Source organism: Malus domestica, chromosome 16 (assembly GCF_042453785.1).
Source record: "Malus domestica chromosome 16, GDT2T_hap1".
Lineage (NCBI taxonomy): Eukaryota > Viridiplantae > Streptophyta > Magnoliopsida > Rosales > Rosaceae > Malus > Malus domestica.
The window spans coordinates 7,788,107-7,813,686 of record NC_091676.1 but is presented as its reverse complement, the minus strand read 5'-3'; the positions used below and the strand labels follow the sequence as shown (position 1 = coordinate 7,813,686).

The 25,580-nt window shown below is 38.6% G+C and overlaps 3 protein-coding genes across 19 annotated transcripts; 1 reads left to right on the top strand and 2 right to left on the bottom strand.

The window, feature by feature from the left end:
* Positions 1 to 98: 98 nt before the first annotated feature.
* Positions 99 to 6,758, bottom strand: LOC114819129 (cyclin-dependent kinase G-2-like). 11 transcript variants are annotated; one of them, XR_011576965.1, is made up of 8 exons: positions 4,483 to 6,752; positions 3,867 to 4,002; positions 3,646 to 3,734; positions 3,342 to 3,559; positions 3,158 to 3,264; positions 2,784 to 3,068; positions 1,828 to 1,913; positions 99 to 916 (listed from the first exon to the last, which is right to left on the bottom strand). XR_011576965.1 is itself a non-coding variant. In XM_029096158.2 (6 exons), exons 1-6 carry the CDS (start codon positions 6,216 to 6,218, stop codon positions 2,969 to 2,971), a joined length of 2,280 nt encoding a protein of 759 aa, XP_028951991.2. In that variant the 5' UTR covers positions 6,219 to 6,758; the 3' UTR covers positions 2,582 to 2,968. The 11 variants fall into 11 exon arrangements, 1 of the variants encoding a protein (XP_028951991.2); XR_011576967.1 differs by having other exon boundaries at positions 2,926 to 3,068; XR_003770199.2 differs by having other exon boundaries at positions 3,342 to 3,453.
* A 1,311-nt stretch (positions 6,759 to 8,069) lies between these two features.
* Positions 8,070 to 10,763, bottom strand: LOC114822119 (uncharacterized protein At3g61260). The gene is made up of 3 exons (XM_029096229.2): positions 8,965 to 10,763; positions 8,764 to 8,845; positions 8,070 to 8,401 (listed from the first exon to the last, which is right to left on the bottom strand). The coding sequence occupies exons 1-3, from the start codon at positions 9,771 to 9,773 to the stop codon at positions 8,192 to 8,194; spliced, it is 1,101 nt and encodes a 366-aa protein (XP_028952062.2). The 5' UTR covers positions 9,774 to 10,763; the 3' UTR covers positions 8,070 to 8,191.
* Positions 10,764 to 14,641: 3,878 nt separating this feature from the next.
* LOC139192688 (FAD-dependent monooxygenase ankC-like) lies at positions 14,642 to 25,489 on the top strand. 7 transcript variants are annotated; one of them, XR_011576956.1, is made up of 7 exons: positions 15,375 to 15,511; positions 16,315 to 16,489; positions 16,645 to 16,757; positions 16,858 to 16,954; positions 17,039 to 17,280; positions 25,276 to 25,363; positions 25,458 to 25,489. XR_011576956.1 is itself a non-coding variant. In XM_070815084.1 (5 exons), the coding sequence occupies exons 3-5, from the start codon at positions 16,746 to 16,748 to the stop codon at positions 17,395 to 17,397; spliced, it is 468 nt and encodes a 155-aa protein (XP_070671185.1). In that variant the 5' UTR covers positions 15,375 to 15,511; positions 16,315 to 16,489; positions 16,645 to 16,745; the 3' UTR covers positions 17,398 to 17,528. The 7 variants fall into 7 exon arrangements, 3 of the variants coding, with proteins under 3 accessions (XP_070671184.1, XP_070671185.1, XP_070671186.1); XM_070815084.1 differs by lacking the exons at positions 25,276 to 25,363; positions 25,458 to 25,489 and having other exon boundaries at positions 17,039 to 17,528; XR_011576958.1 differs by lacking the exons at positions 15,375 to 15,511; positions 25,458 to 25,489 and having other exon boundaries at positions 16,225 to 16,531; positions 16,645 to 16,761; positions 17,039 to 17,122; positions 25,276 to 25,369.
* Positions 25,490 to 25,580: the final 91 nt, after the last annotated feature.

Sequence of the window (25,580 nt, the reverse complement as noted above, 5' to 3'; positions counted from 1 at the left end):
AAAGGTGAGAAGCCAACAACTAATAGTGATTGGATATTGATGGTAGTTATTGAAGTTTATAATCACATAGCAGCAGAGTATTTTGGAAGGTCATTCAATTACTGGTAAATTGTCGTCGGATGAGCTATTTTAAGGATAATAGTGGGTGAAAAAATAACATTTCAGTTCTGAACTTTTAAAGGTGGGTGAAATTATAGACACCGAAGGTTCTCTAAAGTTTTGAAGTTGCAAAAGCTGTCCTCAAGAGTTTCGGATTGTCGTGCAACAAGCTAAAATGCGAACACGTAACCGGATCGCCATGTATCGACGAAACCCCACTTGAAACTCGGACAGGTAAGTCGAGTTATTATTTACAAACAGAAACCAAAAAGGAACGCAACGAAGAGGATTGCACCATCCGCCAGAAAAAAGGAAGACATCCTTTGGGACGAGGCAGCACAGCGCCCATTTGCTTCACACCTTCCAAAAGACCAACACGTCTGCCGAACCCAATTGCAACAATCTTCACCCCGGTACCAAGGTTTCATTGTCGCGCGACACAGAATACAGCGTAAACTAAACATCAAATATTTGGGATGGATCGAAAACGAATGACATCAATACGCTACTGACTGCTCAGCGCCCAAAAACAACCTAACATTTTCGGTCATGTGGAACAGAATTTGAGTCGCACATAGGCAGATCATTAGCTGTGATCGTGCATAAACTTCATCAGCCAATACCTGTACGTGCGCGGGAAACGCCTCTACCGCCCTAATCTGCCTGTCGAACCTCATCAGCCCCCCACCTGCAGACAATATATGGCAAACTATGTCTATATTCCACCTAGGATCTCCTCATACGATATTTGGTTAAGTGAATGGGAAGCGAACAACTATATTCCGTCTTCAAGCAACCCATTCGACTCCAGCCATGCCTATAATGAAATTACGACACAAATAAGCAACAACCAAGTATCAGATAAGGAGCATCCTCTTATTCATTAAAGATAAAAATTCAGGAAACCCATTTATGGATACAAAACTATAAACGTTGCACCATATGCCGACGAGGGTCGTTACATACTGAGAGTCCATATCAAGGTACAGAATAGTCATTTTGCAATCATAATCACATCTCCAAATGACCAACACACATATTTATAATAACACATGCAGAAAATCAAGACAGCACAACTGGCGGAAAATCAGCTGGAGTTTCCACCAAACCATGTATATAAAGTTATAAACCATAGTCTATATGCTTTGAGTTGGTCATCCCTACACATTAGCAGACCAACATAAACGTGCCCAAATCGTAACTTCTTGTAAACAGCAGTTTCAAACTAATTACACCATCGCACTAACTTATATCCAAAGAAAAAGACTCATATAAAGCTAAGTTTTCACAAGATAGTGTATGAGAACCAAACCCAAGTATTCCTAAAGATACAGGCATTAGCTTGTCAACGTTGTTCATATAGAATAACTTGGACCAGAATTCATACCCTCGTTTATGTCCTCTGAAAAATGCATGAAACAAGACGAACACACAAAAGAAAGTGCTAGATTACAAAATATGTTTATATGGCTAGTCCAACTACCATTTCAGTCTATGCATTCCGATTTTAAGCAGCATTGAATTTTATTCAATTATATGAACTGTCCTGGAATTGCAACCAGAATTGGAATATGAACTGTCCTGGAATTGCAACCAGAATTGGTTTTTATTCTTCATTTTCCTTTCTAACGCATTTCTCAATACTCTTCTGAAAAACAAAAGAAAAAGCATACGCTAAAATGCCATCAAAATAATTCACATAAAAAACCATTAGGCTTTGCATAGTACCTCTAGTTTGCCAGTAGGAACAACTAATTGAAGTTCTATAAATTCCTGGAAGTGCAGGAAACCTCCTCAATTTGCTTGCTTTGATACTGCAGTGACATGCGCAGATATACGTCATAAAAAAATCTACAACTGGTGAAATGTTGATTCTTCACGCCACCAGAAGCAAAAACGGGAATAACTGGACAAAGTGAATCGTTTTTCATGTCCACGGGTACTGATGGAGGTCAAAATACCAAAAATGACGCTAAGAAGGCCACTTAAGTAATAAAGAATGAACCACTAAACCAACACAGGGTAACCATAGAATAGACTCAATTTGCTATGAACTCACTGAAAATTTGCAAATAGAAGAACTACACTAAGCAAGCAATAAAGTTGATATCTGAAAAACTCGGCTCCTACCCAGTACAAAAGAGAATGGAAATAGTTACAGTTCTCGTGCACATCAATCAGAAAGATAAAATTACCATGAAACCAGTCAGGTGCAGCAATGAATTTTATACATCTTTTAAGGGCTTTAACTTTCAAGAAGCTACTGAAAAGACATATGTTCACTCTCCAACAAATGTTTTAAAATGGATACACTGTCTATATTAAAATCAAATAATCCCCGTATGGCTTAAAATCTTCATCCCCCAGAACATTCCACATATATCAATATGGTAACTGACAAACTCTTCATCAAGGAAAAGTAAAGAACGCCCCTCCACTTTACACCTACCACCTCTTGCAAACACAACGTTAATATTAAATATGTCCTAATATAACTGGCAGTGCTAATATTGAAAAGCAAAAGAGCGCTGTTTACAATGTACCAATGAAAATAGGTTACATACACAAGTTTCAGTTGAAACTGATCCTCTTTAAAGAAAAGGCAATTAAGCCACACCATGCAATGAAAGCAATGTCACAGATGCATTCTTATATGATGATCAAAGATGAGAGGCAAAGTTGACCTGCAACAAATCTTGGTTGACAGGGAAGGCATACAATAATACATTCTCCAACCAAATCATGAAGAAATGCCTGCTAAAAAACAGCACAAATGATCGTCTGACATAGAACGTTTGCAACTTCCGTTCAAAGCATGTCTCTCACCTCAGCCATGTGCAATAGGGTGCTGATCACTGATTCATTTCTACTAGCCAAACACACCACCAGTTCCTATTTGCCCTTGCTGCAACTCCTTTCTACGTTGCTCTTCCAAAGGATCTGGACTCTTTAAAACTCTCCGCGTGCGCCTATTTACAACATGAAATTTGTTAAATGTAGGAAATCAAGTCCCAAGTACACGCGGGACTTATTTGTAGCATTAGATAGATCAAGGTACCTGTCCTGAGCATGTTGAGCAGGAAAGGTAGGCATGAACTCCTTTGTTGTAGGAAGAGGAACTTCACGAAACCACTCATGATTCAGAGCATCTCCAGCTGTAATTCTCTGTATAAAATACAGTGCATGTATAAGTAACTATACCAATAATACCCAAACAAGGCAAGTCTAGGTAGCAGACTTACCTCCTCAGGATCATAAGTTAGAAGCCTGTTCAACAAATTAAACCCAGCATCAGAAAGTACTGGAGATCCAGTAAATGCCGTAGCTGGGAACTTCTTGCGCAAAAGATTATACCTGAAAGAAACAGGTCAGAAGTTAATGCATAAATGAAAAACTTAGAACTGAAAGCATCACCAATGGAGGCCAGATAGCCACATCAGAATCACCCAAAGCTGGAAGCCTGGGAAAACAGCGGCAAGAATAAGAACACCAAGATGTCATGATAAAAAAAATTGGGAATCAGTTCATGAATATATTCATACTTACGGGTGCTTAACAAAGTTGACCTTCACTCCAGGAAGCTTGGAATAGCCGGGCCAGATTGTCTCATTTGGTGTGCCAAGGATTTTAAAAATCTGCAGTTATTATAATTTTTTTTTTTTTGAGAAATGCAGTGATTATATAAAAATAAAATAACTAAATCCACCAGTATATGAGTGAGTGAGAGCGTAATCAAACATCAAGCACGTCAAATAAAATTAACTTACCTTGTCAAGTTGATCAAATTCAGTTTTCCCATTGAAAAGTGGCTCCTTTGATAATAGTTCAGCCATGATACAACCAAGTGACCACATATCGATAGCTGTTGAATATTCCTTCGCTCCCAACAGAAGTTCCGGTGCCCTGCATTGAAAGAGCATCAATGACTAGAACATCCAAGGGTATACGGAAGCATGGATCTACGTACAACATACACATACACAAGCACACAGGTAAAAGGCAAACAATAACCCACACATAAAAAACAAAAATCAGAGGAAAGACAATTGTGGAAAACAGGACCAGTTAGATCAATGGTTTTTATCACATTAAACCCATCATGACTAACATACGCTGAGTTGGAATCAACCTTGAAATACAAGGAGAGATACCAAGAATACAAAGCTAATTGAACAGACAAATTACTTGAGAATAAAAAGAACTGAATCCAATAACAGTAGAAAAAACCATGAAACCATAAAGTCAATCTTGAAAATCAAAGTGGAAGTCGTCAACCAATTAAAAAAAAATCAAAGATGAAGTAATAGGTTAAACTGATAAGCATAAAACACCTAAGGATGAAATGAAAAATAAAATAAAGAGCAATGGGCAGTTGCAGCTCACCTGTACCAAAGAGTAACCACCAAATGAGTATATGGTTTTAAAGGACTCCCATACTGACGAGCCAACCCAAAGTCACATATTTTCAACTCACCCCGGTTATTCATAAGCAAGTTTGATGTCTTCAAATCTCGATGAAGCACCCAATTATCATGGAGATATTTCACACCTGCTAATAACTGGAGCATAAGGCATTTAACTTCACTCTGACTGAATGGCTGCTTCTTTGTCTCCATGAGTGCTTTAAGATCATGTTCCATGTATTCCATCACCATAAAAATACTATCAAGGTTACTCCCCACCACCACTTCCTTCACATCGACAATTGATGGGTGATGAAGCGAAAGAAGAATGTTTATTTCCCTAAGAGAAGTCAATGGAAAACCTTCTCTTTCCTTCTCCATCTTTACCTTCTTCAAGGCCACAATTTCTTTAGTTTTCTTATCCATAGCTCTATATACAACACCATAAGTGCCTTCATCTATCTTGTTTAGTCTCTCAAACTCGTCAACACTTCTACAACCCTGAAGCATGTTTACACTTCTTTGTGGAGGGGCTGCAGGTTCAGCTGTCTCACGAGAGTTATTGTCATCATCTGAATTTGTTTCTGACTGACTAACACTAGAATCATTATTACCAAGATCCTTGTCAGTGTCCATATAGTCATCCCTCTCTGAATCATTATCCTGGTAAACATCCCTACTGGAAGACCTTGTATGGGCATCTCCTTCATCAGATTCAGATGACTGCCCTCTTGCTCGTTCAGACTCATCTCTCTTAAGCTCCCCTGACTCGGGGGTTAATGAATTATTCTGTACTCTATCTTCCACTAACCCTACCAGAGGTATTTTCTTCCTCCTTTTAGGCATTTCCTTGTTCTCTAGAATTTCACCTTCATCCCCAGGTGAATTATTTCCTGCTGCCCATCTTGAAGATGATATATTCCGGGTGGGAACATATTCTTCATCTCCTAGCTGCTCTGCTTCATGATCATCACCCGATTTCTGATTTGGTGAAGATATCCCTAATGGAGACTCAGAAACACCATTGCTAACAGACCGAGATCCCACCGGTGCCTTAACTGGTGAGGAAGATTGTAAATTCTCGACTTGATCAATTTTAGCTGAAGATATTTGTACGCTGTTATCTGAAATAACATTGGGAGACTGATGATGTACCCTAGACAATGGAGGTTGTGGAGGAAGTGCTGCTGCCACTGTGGTAATCCTATTTTTTGATAGATTACTCACTCCTTGGTCATCTCTATCCCAGACAATTGGCGAAAACTTCCTTTTCCTCTCTTTCGGAGACTGAGTTCCATTCTCCACCACTTTTGGAACCATATTTTCTTTGACCTGCACTGCAGATTCAATAGCATCGTCAGACCCACTCTCACTCGACAATTCACCAGGTTCCCTGTCCAATGCCCTAAGAGAAAACCCACAAGGCTTGGGCCCACGGCTCACAACCCGACCACTGCTATTGCTTGAATCACTCCTACTCGAAGAGGAGCGATACCCACCACCATTAGCCGCATTCCCCTCCTTAAAATCCTTCTGCCTAACCCTAATTTTATCTCTCAAATCCCTAACTTGACCCCTTTCAACATCAGGGTTTCCGTTCCTAATCCGTTCATAGTCCTCCTTGGCCGTAGCAAAATCCTTTCTTGGCAACTCAAAACCGGACTCTCGTTCCCTGAACTCATTTTCACGATAACCCCCATGTCTTCCAGCAGCCATAAATCTCTATATCCAAAGCTCTAAAGCACCACGGAATAGAGAACCCTTATCCCAATTCAAGTCAGCTATAAACCCTAACCCTAAACCCCCACAAAATCAGACCAATCACTTCCCCAATATTTGAATTGAAAAATCACAAAATTCGAAGAAATTGAATACGAACCCTAAGTCCGACCGGACTCGGATCCAAAAACAAAACGAATTTCAAACAATAGAGCAGAAAACAGTACCAGTTACTTATTCAATTCACGAGCTATGCAGCCACGGAGATTATTCGATTTCGAAAGGAAACCCTAGAAATTGAACAAGAAAAGAATAGGAAGCTAAGAAATTGATAAATATAGGTGCAATTGGGGGAGTTAGGGTTTGAAAAGATTTGATTGATACTGTTTCAAAGAGAGAGACGGCGACCGCCGATTGTAAGCGAAAGGAAAGCCCTCGAAGGAAGACGGAGGAGAAGGGAGACGGAAATGAGTGCGGACGCGGGTGCTTCAGATCGGATTGGGCTTTTGGTTTCGCCAACTTTATTTTCCTGCTTTTATTTTATTTTTTTGTTTTTAATTATTTATTCAATTGGCAAAATACCGGTTGACTCCCGCCTCCCGGTAATATTTTTGTTCAGCATCAGAAATTTTTGACCAAGAAAAAACTATCTACTGTTTTGCCCTATCAAAATATTTTCTGTCTCGGCAAAGTTTTTAGTGTAATTGTTTGATCATCTTTCTTATAAATCATTATATTTACCAAGTATTAGTATCAAATTCTCTACAAAATGTTTTTTTAATAATTTTACTGTCGTATTTTCATATTTCTCTCGTCACGTGATTATAAATATTATGAATTTGCTATCAATATAAATCTCTCACGAACCAAATGTTGGGTTTCACTATTTCACTATCTTTTTTTTCTCTCTTCTTCATGCGAATATGTAACTGCTTCACTTTTGACTTTACCCCAAATGAAATTTTTCTTATTTTGGTTAAGGAGGAATTTGAAATTCGTAATTTTCGCTTGTAACGTAAGTTAGATTTCTATACGAGTTTACCAACTTTCCATTATGAGAAAATTGCTTATTTGTTACAACAAAATGTTCTTTGTTAAATAGTTGGCATGGTGCTCGTGAGCTATCTAATAGGGCGATGTCTAACCCGGTCCTGTTCGTGTTAGAGTGCTCTTATCCTGGTTTCAATGGCTTCCGTGGATCGCTCTTTCTATCGTTATCAATGGAATGCCCCTATCAGTAAAGCTTATGGGTTGCTATTGCGCTTCCCGTTCCCTTGTGTCATGATGGTTTACGGGCCCTTCACGAGCTCTGACACCAAACATTCAATTCAATAAACAATAAAGAAGTTCATAGAATGAAGGGGATTCTTTATCTTGTTTTACTCGTTCTTATGTTGTGGTTGGCCTTATCCGATCCGAATTTTCTATTCGTTTTATAGGAACACAAGAGTGAGAGGGCAAAATAGATTGAAATGGAGTAAAAAAGCGCTCTGATGAAGCTGATGAAGGTTCTATATTTCTTTCTTTCATTAACTCCTTGGTTAAATTCATAGGGGTTAAATTCATACCCAATCCAGCTCCTTGTCATTCGATTACGGATTAGTAATCATGTCCTTAATAGCACGAGACTGATTTGACGGATTAGTAATCATGTTCTTAATAGCACGAGATTGATTTGACAAGAGCAAGTTACATGCTTTTCCTCCATACCAAACACAGACGCCCCCATAAGCATACAAACAACATAAAAGTACGTCTTATCCCACTAACTGGAACAGAAGGTTGCAAACCAAAAAATAAAATTATTGTAGAAAAAAAAATGATATTGGTGAATTGGGGAGTACCAAATTATTATAAGAAAAATAAATAAATATGATAAAATTCTACAGGGTTCAGATTACATATTCAACAAGTGACAGGAAAGAAAAAAAGAAATAGAAATGGTAGATGTTACTGTACTAAAGAGATTGCTACCAGCAAAGAGAAGGCAGCTTGAAAGAGAAAGTAGAGGGCAAGTGACCAGTCCTCCTTATGTAATCTGCCTTTTCTGAAGTCCTCAAAGCCTTTTCATTGAGTTTGGCCTCAGCGTTCGCCCTCTTTTCTTCGGCTATTCTTCTTGTTGCTGCGAGTTTATTCGTTAACTTTTCTTGACCCCGAGTTTTCATTCTCTCCGCTTTCACCTGGTAGCACACCGGAAATTACAAGTCAGAAAGCTGCATTTCGGTAGGAACTGGCGCATGGTTAACTGTGTTTATTTCGTTGTAATGATGGAGAATAAATAAGCAAATGTGAAACCAATGTCACTGATTTGGATCTGCATTGTTCTTTTTCATGAAAAGAAAACTGAGCTGATGCTACTTCTTTCTGGACTGAGGTGAGAAGCTGAACATTTGGCTCCTAGTACTAGGTACCAACAATTGTGTAATGTATAGCGAACAAAATGACCAACTCACAATTTCCATCTAGGATCTAAACAAGTAGAACAAACAGAAATTTTCAGAGAGAAGAACAAAAATCTGGGCAGAATCTAAAGAATGAGTACCTCCATTTTTCGCATTTCCATCTCGGCTTTCCTCTTCTCATGATTTTCCCAGGCTTGTATTCTCACCTCTTCACGCTTGTACCTACAAATACAATAAACAATTGCCCCAATAAGTCCCAACATTGGCGTTGAAAATACTCAAAGTAGCTGCAACTGGCTATAATTAACCAGCAAAAACAAAACAGAATATCAGAACCTCACCTTGCCATATATTTGGCACGTTCTGCTTCATCCCAAGCCATTGCCCTTGTTTCCAAGGGACTCGGTTTTGTACCTTGATCTGAACTCGGATTCTCAGCCATGTCCCTGCAAGCATTTGATTCTTCTACATACCGTTTCGCTGTGCCGCTCCCTCTCCCACAAGAACTGGCCTGATCATGACTACTTCTCCCCCCATCAGTGGATGTTTGATACCCCTGATGAGTGCCTTGCATCCCATGCTGACATGGCCTCACCGGCGTGGATGACCCCGAAGATATAGGGCTGCGCGCCACCGGGGTTGTGGCCCGGATAGGGGTGGTAGTTCTTGAAGGCTCCTGGCTTGCAATAGGGGTCATTTCTGTCCCCATGTCCCTCAAACATATAGATCTCGTAGCCGCTGTCGAGTTCTCCATAGATTTTTTGCTGCTTCTCCACACTGAATCATCACAATCCACTTTCTTCGTCTCCACATCGTACTGATTCGCCATAGCTGACACAGGAAAGCCATTTTCTTCTTCTTGTTGGTGATGTTCTTCTTCTCCATCTGAATAGTCCTGCTCCTTCTGTGGCACAGGAGCTATGAGTCTCAAGTCATCAGCATTTGAATTTCTGGGTTTTGTTTTGGACTGGTTTTTTTCTGCTCCTCTGGACAATCCCACCAGCCATTTTTGTGCATCATCCCATTTGGAAGGTGTTGGTTTGCCTAAAGCTGTTCTGTGATGGGGTGTCCTGCTAGCTCCATTTGCTTTCTGAAACTCAAAATTTATACCACTACCCCCAGAAATCTCCTTATCTTCTATGGATCTCATCTTCCTCAAAATTCACAAATCTCTCTCTCTCTCTCTCTCTCTCTCTCTCTAGAGTCTAAACTAGAACTCCATTCCCTAGTATCCACTCACCCAAGTTGAAAAACATACTTTTTTTGCAGTCTGCAATTGCACAGAGCAAATTCTAAGCAAAACCAATAAGGCTAAAGATTCTATCTTTTTTAATTAACTTGCCTAACTTTATACTAAAACAGATCTGGGAGGCAAAAACCAGTCCAAATATCTCACCTCAGAAAAACAAAAACAACTAGGAATTATGCAGCTTGACAGATAACCATACATAAATACATAGATTTCTTCAGTAACATGCTTAGAGCACATGAGATGCAGACACCTGTATAATCTTCCTACCCACCAAGAAGTAGCTACAATGCAGATGGACAAAAAATTAATTATGTGAAACAAAAACTAATTAAACTAGGCAAAAACCCAGAAGAAAAAATAATATCTGAAACTTCCAAAACTGCAGCAATGGACCAGGGGCCCATCCGGGATTTATCCAAAAATGCCAACTAACCTCTAAAGATTAAACCTTTAAACCCCAATTAACCTGAAGGGTCAAATTTTTAATGCAGATAACCTGTTTGTAAAAAAGTCCCAACAGATAATTTAGGTTCACTCAGCAGCACAACTATTGAGAGATGGGTTTTGCAGAGGGAAAGGGATCCCTTCCTCCTAATTCACCGAATCAAGGATGCCATTGAAATTTGATTTAACAACTACAAACAGTGGCAGATTTTAAAAGGTATAATAATTTTAATCGTTAGATTAAATTTCAATAGCACGGATTTGTTGATTTAGTGAATTTTTGTAGAGGAAACCTTTGTCCTGTGACTGAGAATAATATTACCTTTTACGCATGGAATTTTGTGACAGCAGAATTTAGAAATGAAAGTTCAGATCCAGTCCGCCATTAAAATACTTAAAAGAAATGCATGGTGTTAACAGTAGTAAATGGACTTATTAGAAAACGAATTTACCTGGGAATTTGTGGACTGTATTTTTACCGAGAAAACTGCCAAGCTTTTTTTTGGAAAGCAAACTGCCAAGTTAGTAAAAAGCTACAACTTTAACACTTCACCTTTACCGTCGTCACTACTCACACAAGAGGAATATTGGGCAGAGTTTCGGTAAAAGCCCACAGGGAAATATTGTAACTGCTGCTTCCCAGACAGTGAAAAGATTTTGAAATACGGTTGTCCTTTCAGACCTTTTAAACGGTAACTAGCTCACGGTAGAAATATTTGTGTTGTATTGACAAGGTCCTGTTTAGAATCGAGAGATCTTAATGTTAACCGTTTAAGTTTTTTTAATAGAAATAAAGTGTGAAGTGTGTCAATTTGTTTGATGAGTTTATTGTTGTCAGCTGAACCTTATTACACGTTATAAGTATTGACATATACCAAAGTAATTTAATGAGTGCTATCAAGAACATTTTGTAAAGTGCTTACAACGCAACTTATTGAGTGTTGCTGCCAATATATTCCTAACAGACATTACATCAAATATTTGGTAAATATAAAAGGAATTCATACCAAACATTTGAAATGTCCTCGAAAAGCTTCACATATATATTTTTCGAACTCTTTATGGTTTGTAGACCACCTTGGTCCCACTATAAATCTTTCATTGCGTATTAAGAACACACCATCATTTCATTGGAAAAATGTTATTCACCCACTTATTTTTACCTCGCACACATCCTTGTTAATCTTCTGTCATTGATTTGATTTGACGATCAAAAAATTGAAAGGGGTTTATGATAAGTAAAAATAGGTGTGTGCTATCACCACCCCATTTCATTTCAGGTTTTATGGATATATGAGGCTAACCACATTATTTAGTATGGAGGTAAATTGTCTGCCCTCCTATTATGATGCCCTTCACATCCCCTTTTATTTGTGCGGTCACGGTTAAGCCACGTTAACATTTTATATTGATTTTTTTTTAATAAAAGTAATAAGACAAAAAGTAATAGGAATATAAAATGTTGACGTGACTTAACCGTGGCTACACAAATTGGAGGGGATGAAAAGGGCACCATAACAGGAGGGCAGACAATCTGCCTCCATTTAGTATAATCACTATTTGACTTTAAAAAAAAATATTCTCACTAAATGTCATTATAACATATTTGACCGTCAAACGGTAACATTGCTAAAATACTTTTAAGCATTGCTGCCAAATCTCATAATTTGAGTGAAGTGCAATTAGTGATGGCGTCTGATGTACATTGAAAAATTAAGAACTTTCATGAGACTTCTATATTATAATATAACGTACCAATAATTCAGTATTATATATAAGTTTTGTTTCGTATGATATTATAGTATCACAAAAAATTATCTTTGATAAAGAGAGATTGATTCTCTCATGCAACTAATATTTAATCTTAATGTTGATACCATCCAATAAAAAGTTATTACATGACAAAAAATGTACTACTCGTCTAATACGCGATTGTCATGTAGTATATAACAAAATTTCGCTATATTGAACGTGTTGGGTTGAGGACACGTGGACGGTGAGGATGGAGAAGAGTGTCAGTGCTCATCTGATGCAATGTCGGGGGTGGGATTGATAATTGCAAGAGAATGTGGGGGACTGGCCATTTTCACGTGAATTTTCTGCTGCAAGGTCAGGGTGGGAACAAATAAGCTGCAATTGGTTAATAAATGATTGTATGGGCGTCATGTACGATGTCGTTTGGCTACTGAATGCCAAGACAGTGGTTTTTGTTTGATTAGTACGAACTAGTGGAAAGTGCTTTTAAACGACTGAATTCATTTTTTATATAAAATATTTTTAGGTCTTAAAATCATTTGCAGAGGAGTATTATAAATATTTATTTTATAATTAATTTACATGTCTATTAAAATTAATTAAAAAATATTTTATTTAAAAAGCGCTTTCAATTATCTCAATCGAGTTCTACTTTTACTAGCCAGTGGAAAAGTGGGCAGTGTCAATTTGGTAATTCCAGTGAATCACTTGGGGTTCAATTTGGAAAATGCAATTTTATATTGCTAATACATATTTAGTGAGATTCTTATTAAATTCCACACCCCACACTTTGTTAATTTGTCAGTTTTTGCTCAGGCAATTTGGTTAATCTTGTTCATGTATGCTTTCACTTTTATTTTGTAGCTCATCACTCCGTCGCAGGTAAAGATTAATATAGAATTAACAATAGCTAAACTACTACCAAAGCGAATATTTTGGTAAGCGAGAAGTTATTCTAATGACAAGACATGTACATCATATTTTTGACAAATGACGTGACATATTATTAAGAGATCTTTTGATATAGGCACTTCAGTTTTGAATTTTCTAGATCAAACATCTATGTCTTTTAGTGATTTGATTAAATTTTTTTTTGTCATAATTTTGATGCTATATGCACATTGTATTGTAACAAATTTCCTATAATCTAGCCTTTTAATTACACTCTCTTTCGTTAGAGATAATTGTCAAAAAAAAAATTTGTTAGATTCAAAATTATTTTCACAATAATGCTACAGTTTAGCAATAATTATCTACGATTTAAGATATTTTCTTTCCAAAATAGTTTAAAATATTTTTAAATCCCCCAAAATCAAACGTACCAAAATAAGTTTTTCTTTTAGTACGTTAAGAGAAAATAAGATAGAGAATAATATAAATGTACCAATACACAATGTGTACAAAATAAAACGTACCAGCATAAAAATAATGTACCAATATTAAGAATATATATCAAATTAAATGTACCAAAATTGCAAATAAATGTATCAATTAATGATTTTTGTAAATTCAAACATACCCGCAGATAATATATACGTAATGTATTGTACCTAATAATAATTCGTCAACAACTATACTTAAAAAAAACAGCAAAAAAAAATATAATTTCACAAAAAAATTGAAAAAATTACATGGAGCTTTTATATTGATCACCAACTATTTGTGTCACATCACGGCTTGGGCCCCCATCACATCTTGAGCTCGACTCCATCGTAGCACCATATTGTTCGCTTTGGGCCCTGACCACGCCCTCATGGTTTTGTTTATGGGAATTCATGCGAGAACTTCTTAGTGGGTCACCCATCCTGGGAACGATCTCGCCCGAACTTGCTTAACTTCGAAGTTCCGATGGAACCCGAAGCTAGTGAGCTCCCAAAATGCCTTGTGCTAGGTAGATATGAGAATATACATATACGACCTAAAAGATCAACTCCCTTGGATGATGTGAGATGTTACAATTTGGAAAAAGAAAAAAACCATTTGGAAAAAGAAATAATATTAAATGTGCATCATGCAGATAAAATGATAAATTCAAAAATTATTTTAATTTAAAAAAATAGAGATGACTATTGGTCAAAGTACTTTAATCAAATTTTAAAAAGGTACAGATGTTAATCTAAATGATATAGAAAAACCGTAAGAGGTTCTAATTTTTCCTATTATTAAATTATAATACTTTCTCATTATCTGAACGTGCACTAATTTTATTTTGATTATTAGTTTTCCTGGCTGTGTAATGTTTTCAGTTTCTCAAAAAAAAAACAACAAAATTATTTTGATACAGTTTGATTTCGTTTGCTAACACTTACGAAATCAAACATCCATAAGCAATATGAGTGGGCCCTATTTCATGTGCAACTTACCCATGAAATGGGCCTAAGCCCAAATATTTTAAACCAAACCCAAGCCCAAAATATCCAGTCCAATTCTCAAAATCATCTCAGCCCTTGGTTGATTAGTCAACAAAAATAACGGATTAGATTTAATTCATTAAAACATTTGTACACCCACCAGAAAATTCCCCTACGCGCTACCAGATTTTACCCGACCTGAGCTGCGGAGTGTTTGGGGTTTGCTAAGCTGCTGATTATTTGGTTTAGCCTATTTACTTGAAAACAAATCTGAGCCGCTTGTTGAAGTCAGAAGCTCTGCCACTCCCTCACGCTCTCTTGTTCGATACTTCAATGGCGATGCTCTGAAGTCCGAACTTCGTTTCAGCTTCTGGGATATGGCGGTTTTCAGGAGGTTTAGCGGCCTACACAAAGCCAATGCCAGAATCCAAGCATTACCCTTTTGGCCACACGCACAAAAGAGCCTTATCAGACTCTAAGATCTTCAACAATGGCGACGATACGGTGCTTCCCGTTCTGATCGTCGGTGCAGCGCCTGTGGGTCTCGTTCTGCCCCTACTTCTAACAAAACTAGGTAAGTTCTTCTCCTAACCCAACTTCATTTTTTTTCCAGTCCTCAGGCCTTGTTTGGTTGCCTAGAAAGTATGGGATGGAAGCAGGAAATTTAATCAGAAACTTAATGTCCCAAGTTATTAACTTTTATTTTCTCTTGCAAGTAATTTTATCTCATGAAATGTGCTACTTCTTGCTCAGTTGAGACATAATCATGCATTGCATCAATTTGCAGGGGTCAAATGTTCGGTTGTGGAGAAGAGCGAAGCTTTCTCAAATCATCCACAGGTGCATTTCATCAACAATCGATCCATGGAGGTTGGTTTTCATGTTTGGAAGATATAATTATATGAGCTATTTGAAGAAATTCACGCTTCATTTGAACTTGTGTATTATTAGGTGTTTCGCAAATTGGATGGCCTGGCAGAGGAGATCCAGAGGTCTCAACCACCAGTAGAATTATGGAGAAAGTTCTTATATTGCACTTCCCTCTGCGGTTCAATTCTTGGGCAGTCGACCATATGCAACCCCAAGGTGCATTTGAACACTTCACTATTCCATTTTTCCCACTTAGCGAAATTTTACGTCTTACTAATGGGAGACATTCTATTTTAGCCGCTTCATGCTGATTAAACTTTGTCATCAGATTTTGAGCAAGTTGTCAGCCCGGTCTTTGTCGCACACTTCTCACAGTACAGACTGATTAGGTTACTACTTCAGTTTGAAAATTTCAGCTTCAAGTGTCAGTCATGAGATCAAGCAGAACAATTTCCATCAAATTACTTATCCGCAAAGAAAATACCTGGCGACTGAAATCTTCAAGGTTTTGCTGAGGTGGATAAAATGGAATCTGCAAGACGATGAGAAATAATCAGCATAATTGCACATTTATATCACCAAACACATTTCCAATAACACTTTTGGAGCCTGTAATACCTGTAAAACAAATTCCCCTTGCTCGAGATCATGAGCCACAAGAACCCCTATAACTTCAGTATTGAAGATAAAAAAAAGCATGCCGGGTCTCTCGCTGAGCAAGTACTTCCCAAAATCTTTGCTCAAGAAATGGACGCTCACAAGCTTCTGCAAGTCCTTTTCACCTCTCATATTTACTCCAGCCAGCTTACAGACAGTACTTCCTGCGTTATCTGTACCAACAACGATATTACATCTGATATTCCTTTCCATAGGCTTCCCATCCTTGATAAAAGATGCAGTCACAGAAACAAAATCATCACTCTCTTTTAGGGCTTTTATTTTTATTTTTATGGCCATAATGAGATTATCTTTCTTCATTCTGGGTAATTGCTCAGTTTAAAGGATTTAAAGTTTTGTAGATATGTGAGCAAATAATATTCAAGTTGATTGGCCGAGAGCTAGGAGGCATAAATGTGATTGACATAAAACCATGGGTGATGCATGCTGAAGTTGCCGAGAAGTTTCTAAGTTGTGGCAACCGAATAATACTTGCTGGCAACGCTGCCCATCGATTCCCTCCTGCTGGAGGATTTGGTTAGTAGAGTTCTGTTGATTACTCTTCTGGCTTCGTCATGAGTAAGTTGGTGTACAGTGTACCTGTTAAAGACCTTAACGTTTATGCGAATAAGGTAAACTCACCTGGTATTAATCATTCAACTGATTTTAGGGCTTTCATGTGATTTATACAGGAATGAATTCAGGACTCTCATAATCTTGCATGGAAAATAGCTTCGGTGGAAAATGGCTTCGGTAGTAAAGGGTATTGCAACATCTTCAATACTTAATACTTATGAAACAGAACGTAGGTCAGTTAGGCTTTATCTCCTTCACTTCTATTCTTTAACTTTAATGGGAAATTAGAATGGATCTTAATTACCACAATTCTTTTTTTTTTTTTACAGATTGCCATTTTCAATACAGAACTTAGTATTCAGAATTTCAGAGCAGCCATGGCTGTTCCTGCTGTACTTGGTCTTGATCCAACCACTGCAAACTCAGGTAAACCAATCGATATAACTTTTTAAAGCTGTTTTCCTTGTTTGGTGGAGACATGCAGTTACTAATTTTCTTCTTGAATTGCAGTACATCGCATCATAAATGAGGGGGTTGGTTCCATTTTACCATCTGGATTACAGAGGGTCATTTTGGATGGAATTTTCACAATAGGTCGTGCACCGCTATCAGAATCTCTTTTGAATGAAAACAACCCACTTGGCTCTTCAAGGCTTGCTAATCTAAGACGCATATTTGAAGAAGGAAAGAGCCTCCAATTTCAGTTCCCAGCCGAGGATCTTGGTTTTGTTGTGCGGAAGCGGCATCCAACTGTAAGTGAAAAAGTAAAACAGGACAGAATAAAACCAACACCAACAAGAACACCAAGATTTATACTGGTTCGGCAATGCCTACATCCAGTTTGGAGACAACGGAGTATTCCACTATAATCAATGAGAACATACAATAGTGTTTATCACTCAATTTCCCAAAGACCCAAATAACCCAAGCTCACACACTTTGCAATAGGAAGGGAGGAAACCAAAAATACAAAGCAAAACAATTTGAGAAAAAATCTTTTCTCTGCCGAAAGGCTTCTTGCTCTTCTTCTTCTTCCTTTTTCTTATCCTCTTCTACGGGCTGCATCTTGCCTCTTCTTTTATAGCCAAAGAAAAGCTTCTCAAAGACATCAATGGCCAAAGGCCTACCATCAAGTCAAAAAGAGTTAGGCACAATTGCATGTTTGTCTCCCACTACCACAAAGTAGCCGAAAGAATTGAACTTTGACTACATGTTTGAGTCAATAATCAACAATCTCCACCTTGGCTCAAACCCTCTAAGTAGAACTCCTAATAGTCGTCTCCCAATCCCCCATGGGGCAATCAACAAATTTTACAAATGCCAATCAAGTCTAAGCAGTGCTTAAACTTGTGCAATGAAACTGGCTTTGTTAACATATCCGCAGGATTGTCAGCGGTCCCAATCTTCTGAAGAAGAATATCTCCCTCGTCAATAATCTCACAAACAAAATGGAACCTCACGTCAATGTGTTTCGTACGTGCATGATGAACTTGATTCTTTGCTAAATGAATAGCACTCTGACTGTCGCAATGAACATTCACATGGTCTTGTTGAACCCCTAAGTCATCAAGGAACCCTTGAAGCCAGATGGCTTCCTTTATAGCTTCTGTTACAGCCATGTATTCTGCCTCAGTAGTTGACAAAGCAACTGTAGATTGCAGAATCGACCTCCAACTTACTGGACCTCCAGCAATAGTGAATACAAAACCAGTAGTGGACCTACGCTTGTCCAAATCACCTGCGTAATCAGAATCCACATATCCAACAACACATTGATCAGTAACTTTATCCTGTTGGAACAATAAACCAACATCCACAGTACCCAGAATATACCGTAGAATCCATTTCACAGCTTGCCAATGCCCTTTTCCTGGATTATGCATATATCTACTGACAATACTAACAGCTTGTGAAATATCAGGTCTAGTACACACCATAGCATACATCAAACTACCAACAACATTTGCATAAGGAATTTGAGCCATGTACTGACTCTCTTCAACAGTTTTAGGAGACATAGAAGCGCTAAGTTTGAAATGAGAGGCAAGAGGTGTACTAACCGGTTTTGAATTTTCATTCATCCTGAAACGTTGTAGTACCTTCTTCAAATATTGCTTCTGACACAGACTAATCTTGCCCTTCGCTCTATTTCTTTCAATTTCCATACCTAGTATCTTCCGAGCTTCTCCCAAGTCCTTCATCTCAAATTCATTGCTTAGTTGAGTCTTCAACCTTTCAATCTCCACTTTGCTCTTACATGCTATAAGCATATCATCAACATATAAAAGCAGATAAATGAAGGTTCCATCTTGTAGTTTGCGAAAGTATACACAATGGTCATAGTGACTTCTTGTGTACTTTTGCCCGATCATAAATCGATCAAATCGTTTGTACCATTGTCTTGGAGACTGCTTCAAGCCATACAATGATTTTTCCAATTTGCAAACCTAATTTTCCTTTCCAGCAACCTTAAAACCTTCTGGTTGAGACATATAAATCTCTTCCTCCAAATCACCATGTAAGAACGCAGTCTTGACATCAAGTTGGGCCAACTCAAGGTCAAACTGCACAACCAAAGCCAACAGAATACAAATAGAAGAATGTTTTACTACAGGAGAAAATACCTCAGTGTAATCAATGCCTTCCTTCTGAGCGTAGCCTTTAGCTACCAATCTGGCTTTGAATCTTACATTGTCTTTTCCCAAAGATTCCATCTTTTTGGCATACACCCATTTACAACCAATTGCTTTCTTCCCCTTTGGTAACTGAACCAGATTCCAAGTCTCATTTTTATGAAGAGATTTCTTCCACAACTCGCACTCTGAACTCATGACAGCTTCTTTGTAGGCGGATGGAATATCATCTTCAATAACAGAAAGTGCATATGCCACAATATCAGTAAATCGAGCAGGCTTTCGAATTTCCCTTCTCAATCTTCTGGTTGCAATGTAGTCTTGTTGTTGTGGAGGCTCTTGGGTAAGTGCTTCCTCTTCATCATCCTCTTCCTCATCATCAGAATTAACTGTAGGACTAGTGGTTGTAACATCAGACCTTACTGGAACAACTGGAGTCTTCAGTAACTCCACCTGCTTTGAGCTACTCATGGTCTCGGTCGCTTCAGTTTCACCTTCATGCTTGTTCTGATTAACCATAGCAGCCTCATCAAAAGTCACATATCTGCTTACAACAAATTTCTTCTTATCTGGACACCAGAGTCGGTATCCCTTCACGCCAGTGCTAAAGCCCATAAATAAAGCTTTCTTTGCTCTTGGATCCAACTTGCTTTCTCTGACATAATAATAAGCAGGACAACCAAATATGTGTAAAAACTTGTAATCAGTACAAGGTTTACCAGACCATACCTCTATGGGCGTTTTGCCCTCGTTCGCAGCAGCTGGCAATCGATTAATGAGATGGCTTGCATAAGTAATTGCCTCAGCCCAAAATGCCTTGCCTAAACCAGCATTAGACAACATACACCGGACTTTCTCAAGCAAAGTACGGTTCATGCGCTCCGCCACTCCATTCTGCTGCGGTGTCTCCTTAACCGTGAAGTGTCTCACAATACCCTCATCTTGACAAACTTTCAAGAAAAAATCAGACTTATATTCACCCCCATTGTCTGATCTGAGAGTCTTGATCTTTCGACCGCTTTGCGTTTCAATCATCTTTTTCCACTTCAGGAATATCTTCAAAACTTCATCTTTACGCTTCATGGTGTACACCCATATTCTTCTAGAGAAGTCATCAACAAAGGAGACAAAATAATGGCTACCTCCCCAAGATGCATTCTTGGAAGGTCCCCAAACATCAGTGTGAACATAATCAAGAATGCCTTTAGTGTGGTGAATAGCAGTGCCAAATTTTACTCTAGTTTGCTTACCCAACACGCAATGCTCACAGAATTCCAATTTGCATACCTTTGCACCTTTCAATAAGCCTTGCTTCACTAATCCTTGCAACGCTTTTTCACCAGCATGCCTAAGACGCATATGCCATAACCTCGTGGTGTCTGTGCTATTTGCGTCAGCAGCTTTGGTAACAGCTGCTCCACCAATAACTGTATTCCCCTGCAAGAAATACAAGTTATTTCGTCTTGTACCTTTCATCACCACCAGTGCCCCGTACACAGCTTTAAGAACTCCACCTTCCATGGTGATCTTGAGACCCTTGGATTCCAATGCACCCAATGAGATGAGATTTTTCTTCATATCCGGTACATACCGAACATCACTTAATTCTCTGACTGTTCCATCATGCATCTTCAAACAGATTTTGCCTATCCCTTGTGTTTTGCAGGCATTATTATTACCCATTAAAACAACTCCACCATCCAGCTCCTCGAAATTAGAAAAGCATTCCTGAATGGGACACATATGATAGGTGCAACCTGAATCCAAAATCCACTCATTGGAGTGACCATCAGCATATGAACTAGCCAAAGCAAACTCGAAATCATCATCATCTCCAGATTTTGCAATATTTGCTTCAGAACCCGCTTTCTCCTTCTCTTTGTTCTTCAATTTGGGGCAGTCTTTCTTCCAATGACCCTTTTGGCGACAAAAAGCACATTCATCTTTAGCAGGAAACTTCCCTCGTGACTTTGAACGAGATTTTCCCCGCTTCCCAGATTTTCTTTCCTCTGTTCGACCCCTTGCAACAAATGCCTCGGTTTGTGAATTGTGAGTCTTCAGTTCCTTCTTACGACACTCATGATTCACCAATGCCGCAGACACCTCATCAAGTTTCACCTCGGATTTTCCATACAATAGAGTAGTTGTCAAATGATCATAATCATTAGGCAATGAATTTAACAAACATAGTGCCTTGTCCTCGTCAGGAATTTTCATATCAAGGTTTGCTAAATCAGCAAGTATTTTATTATAATCATTGATGTGTTCGTGCATAGAGATACCTGGACGATACTGAAATCGGAAGAGTCGCTTCTTCAAGAAGAGACGATTTTCTGCGCTCTTGGTCATATACTTCTCCTCCAATTTCGTCCATAACTCCTTAGCAGAAGTTTCCTTCATATACGGGTATTTCAACTCCTTATCAAGGAACGATCGAATAGCAGCACAAGCATGAAGATTAATTCGCATCCACTGCTTGTCATCAATATCTTTTGGTTTATCTTCCAGAACCATATCCAACTCTTGTTGATACAACACATCCATAACTTCACATTACCACATACCAAAATTATTAGAGTCATTGAATTTATCAACCTCTAACCTTGTAGTAGTAGTTGGATGTCTATTGGATGAAGACGATGCTGACCCCTTCTTTACAGATTCATCTTTATCTCCAGCCATCTACTCGGCACTATTCACAAGTACAATACCGTTCACAGATACTGTAGCAGTTCACTGTTCACGGAACTGTAGCGCCAACACTATTCACGGAACTGGGCTCTGGTACCACTTGTTGTGCGGAAGCGGCATCCAACTGTAAGTGAAAAAGTAAAACAGAATAGAATAAAACCAACACCAACAAGAACACCAAGATTTATACTGGTTCGGCAATGCCTACATCCAGTTTGGAGACAACGGAGTATTCCACTATAATCAATGAGAACATACAATAGTCTTTATCACTCAATTTCCCAAAGACCCAAATAACCCAAGCTCACACACTTTGCAATAGGAAGGGAGAAAACCAAAAATACAAAGCAAAACAATTTGAGAAAAAATCTTTTCTCTGCCGAAAGGCTTCTTGCTCTTCTTCCTCTTCCTTTTTCTTATCCTCTTCTACGGGCTGCATCTTGCTTCTTCTTTTATAGCTAAAGAAAAGCTTCTCAAAGACATCAATGGCCAAAGGCCTACCATCAAGTCAAAAGAGTTAGGCACAATTGCATGTTTGTCTCCCACTACCAGTGACTTGATGGTAGGCCTTTGGCCATTGATGTCTTTGAGAAGCTTTTCTTTGGCTATAAAAGAAGAAGCAAGATGGATCCAAGAGCAAAGAAAGCTTTATTTATGGGCTTTAGCACTGGCGTGAAGGGATACCGACTCTGGTGTCCAGATGAGAATAAATTTGTTGTAAGCAGAGATGTGATTTTTGATGAGGCTGCTATGGTTAATCAGAACAAGCATGAAGGTGAAACTGAAGCGACCGAGACCATGAGTAGCTCAAAGCAGGTGGAGTTACTGAAGACTCCAGTTGTTCCAGTAAGGTCTGATGTTACAACCACTAGTCCTACAGTTAATTCTGATGATGAGGAAGAGGATGATGAAGAGGAAGCACTTACCCAAGAGCCTCCACAACAACAAGACTACATTGCAACCAGAAGATTGAGAAGGGAAATTCGAAAGCCTGCTCGATTTACTGATATTGTGGCATATGCACTTCCTGTTATTGAAGATGATATTCCATCCGCCTACAAAGAAGCTGTCATGAGTTCAGAGTGCGAGTTGTGGAAGAAATCTATGGATGAGGAGATGAAATCTCTTCATAAAAATGAGACTTGGAATCTGGTTCAGTTACCAAAGGGAAAGAAAGCAATTGGTTGTAAATGGGTGTATGCCAAAAAGATGGAATCTTTGGGAAAAGACAATGTAAGATTCAAAGCCAGATTGGTAGCTAAAGGCTACGCTCAGAAGGAAGGCATTGATTACACTGAGGTATTTTCTCCTGTAGTAAAACATTCTTCTATTTGTATTCTGTTGGCTTTGGTTGTGCAGTTTGACCTTGAGTTGGCCCAACTTGATGTCAAGACTGCGTTCTTACATGGTGATTTGGAGGAAGAGATTTATATGTCTCAACCAGAAGGTTTTAAGGTTGCTGGAAAGGAAAATTGGGTTTGCAAATTGGAAAAATCATTGTATGGCTTGAAGCAGTCTCCAAGACAATGGTACAAACGATTTGATCGATTTATGATCGGGCAAAAGTACACAAGAAGTCACTATGACCATTGTGTATACTTTCGCAAACTACAAGATGGAACCTTCATTTATCTGCTTTTATATGTTGATGATATGCTTATAGCATGTAAGAGCAAAGTGGAGATTGAAAGGTTGAAGACTCAACTAAGCAATGAATTTGAGATGAAGGACTTGGGAGAAGCTCGGAAGATATTAGGTATGGAAATTGAAAGAGATAGAGCGAAGGGCAAGATTAGTCTGTGTCAGAAGCAATATTTGAAGAAGGTACTACAACGTTTCAGGATGAATGAAAATTCAAAACCGGTTAGTACACCTCTTGCCTCTCATTTCAAACTTAGCGCTTCTATGTCTCCTAAAACTGTTGAAGAGAGTCAGTACATGGCTCAAATTCCTTATGCAAATGTTGTTGGTAGTTTGATGTATGCTATGGTGTGTACTAGACCTGATATTTCACAAGCTGTTAGTATTGTCAGTAGATATATGCATAATCCAGGAAAAGGGCATTGGCAAGCTGTGAAATGGATTCTACGGTATATTCTGGGTACTGTGGATGTTGGTTTATTGTTCCAACAGGATAAAGTCACTGGTCAATGTGTTGTTGGATATGTGGATTCTGATTACGCAGGTGATTTGGACAAGCGTAGGTCCACTACTGGTTTTGTATTCACTATTGCTGGAGGTCCAGTAAGTTGGAGGTCGATTCTGCAATCTACAGTTGCTTTGTCAACTACTGAGGCAGAATACATGGCTGTAACAGAAGCTATAAAGGAAGCCATCTGGCTTCAAGGGTTGCTTGATGACTTAGGGGTTCAACAAGACCATGTGAATGTTCATTGCGACAGTCAGAGTGCTATTCATTTAGCAAAGAATCAAGTTCATCATGCACGTACGAAACACATTGACGTGAGGTTCCATTTTGTTCGTGAGATTATTGACGAGGGAGATATTCTTCTTCAGAAGATTGGGACCGCTGACAATCCTGCGGATATATTAACAAAGCCAGTTTCATTGCACAAGTTTAAGCACTGCTTAGACTTGATTGGCATTTGTAAAATTTGTTGATTGCCCCATGGGGGATTGGGAGACGACTATTAGGAGTTCTACTTAGAGGGTTTGAGCCAAGGTGGAGATTGTTGATTATTGACTCAAACATGTAGTCAAAGTTCAATTCTTTCGGCTACTTTGTGGTAGTGGGAGACAAACATGCAATTGTGCCTAACTCTTTTGACTTGATGGTAGGCCTTTGACCATTGATGTCTTTGAGAAGCTTTTCTTTGGCTATAAAAGAAGAAGCAAGATGCAGCCTGTAGATGAGGATAAGAAATAGGAAGAGGAAAAAGAGCAAGAAGCCTTTCAGCAGAGAAAAGATTTTTTCTCAAATTGTTTTGCTTTGTATTTTTGGTTTTCTCCCTTCCTATTGCAAAGTGTGTGAGCTTGGGTTATTTGGGTCTTTGGGAAATTGAGTGATAAAGACTATTGTATGTTCTCATTGATTATAGTGGAATACTCCGTTGTCTCCAAACTGGATGTAGGCATTGCCGAACCAGTATAAATCTTGGTGTTCTTGTTGGTGTTGGTTTTATTCTGTTCTGTTTTACTTTTTCACTTACAGTTGGATGCCGCTTCCGCACAACAAGTCAGGTATCACATTATTCAAGCTGCTTTAGTTTCAAATTCTTGGAGTTTGACTCAAGATTAATATGAATTCTGAGACCTGATTCTCAAACCAGTTCTGTGCTTTCTAGACTTATTTAATTCTGCAACTATATGAAAAATTGTCATTTTTGTGTTACCAATTTGATAAACCAATCAACAACCGAAAGCACAATTTTGTAGCTGTCTAATTCTAGGCTGTCAATTTAGGTACCTAGAAGGTGCACTTATTCCTGATAGTAATGGTGGACTGGGTGCTCCGGAAGGACCTACTGGTCGCCAGAGGGACTATGTTGAGGTATTTAGAGACAAACAGAGACAAGAAATCTCCATCTTCGATATTGTAGTTGGAGATGTTGTGGTTCTGAACATGGGAGATCAAATACCTGCAGATGGATTGTTCCTGGATGGGTATTCCTTACAAGTGGACGAGTCAAGCATGACGGGAGAGAGTGACCATGTTGAAGTTGATTCCACCAAGAACCCCTTCCTGTTCTCCGGTGCAAAGGTAGTAG

Coding starts and splice junctions, on each gene's coding strand:
- LOC114822119 (XM_029096229.2), bottom strand. CDS start 9,773: ATGAGATCCATAGAAGATAAGGAGATTTCTGGGGGTAGTGGTATAAAT. Junction 8,846..8,964: donor CGTGCCAAATATATGGCAAG/GTGAGGTTCTGA, acceptor TTGTATTTGTAG/GTACAAGCGTGAAGAGGTGA. Junction 8,402..8,763: donor TGGAAATGCGAAAAATGGAG/GTACTCATTCTT, acceptor GTGTGCTACCAG/GTGAAAGCGGAGAGAATGAA.
- LOC139192688 (XM_070815083.1), top strand. CDS start 14,843: ATGCCAGAATCCAAGCATTACCCTTTTGGCCACACGCACAAAAGAGCC. Junction 15,000..15,212: donor CCTACTTCTAACAAAACTAG/GTAAGTTCTTCT, acceptor ATCAATTTGCAG/GGGTCAAATGTTCGGTTGTG. Junction 15,512..16,314: donor CGACCATATGCAACCCCAAG/GTGCATTTGAAC, acceptor AAAGTTTTGTAG/ATATGTGAGCAAATAATATT.
- LOC114819129 (XM_029096158.2), bottom strand. CDS start 6,218: ATGGCTGCTGGAAGACATGGGGGTTATCGTGAAAATGAGTTCAGGGAA. Junction 3,265..3,341: donor TAACTTATGATCCTGAGGAG/GTAAGTCTGCTA, acceptor TATTTTATACAG/AGAATTACAGCTGGAGATGC. Junction 3,069..3,157: donor GCTCAACATGCTCAGGACAG/GTACCTTGATCT, acceptor TGTTGTAAATAG/GCGCACGCGGAGAGTTTTAA.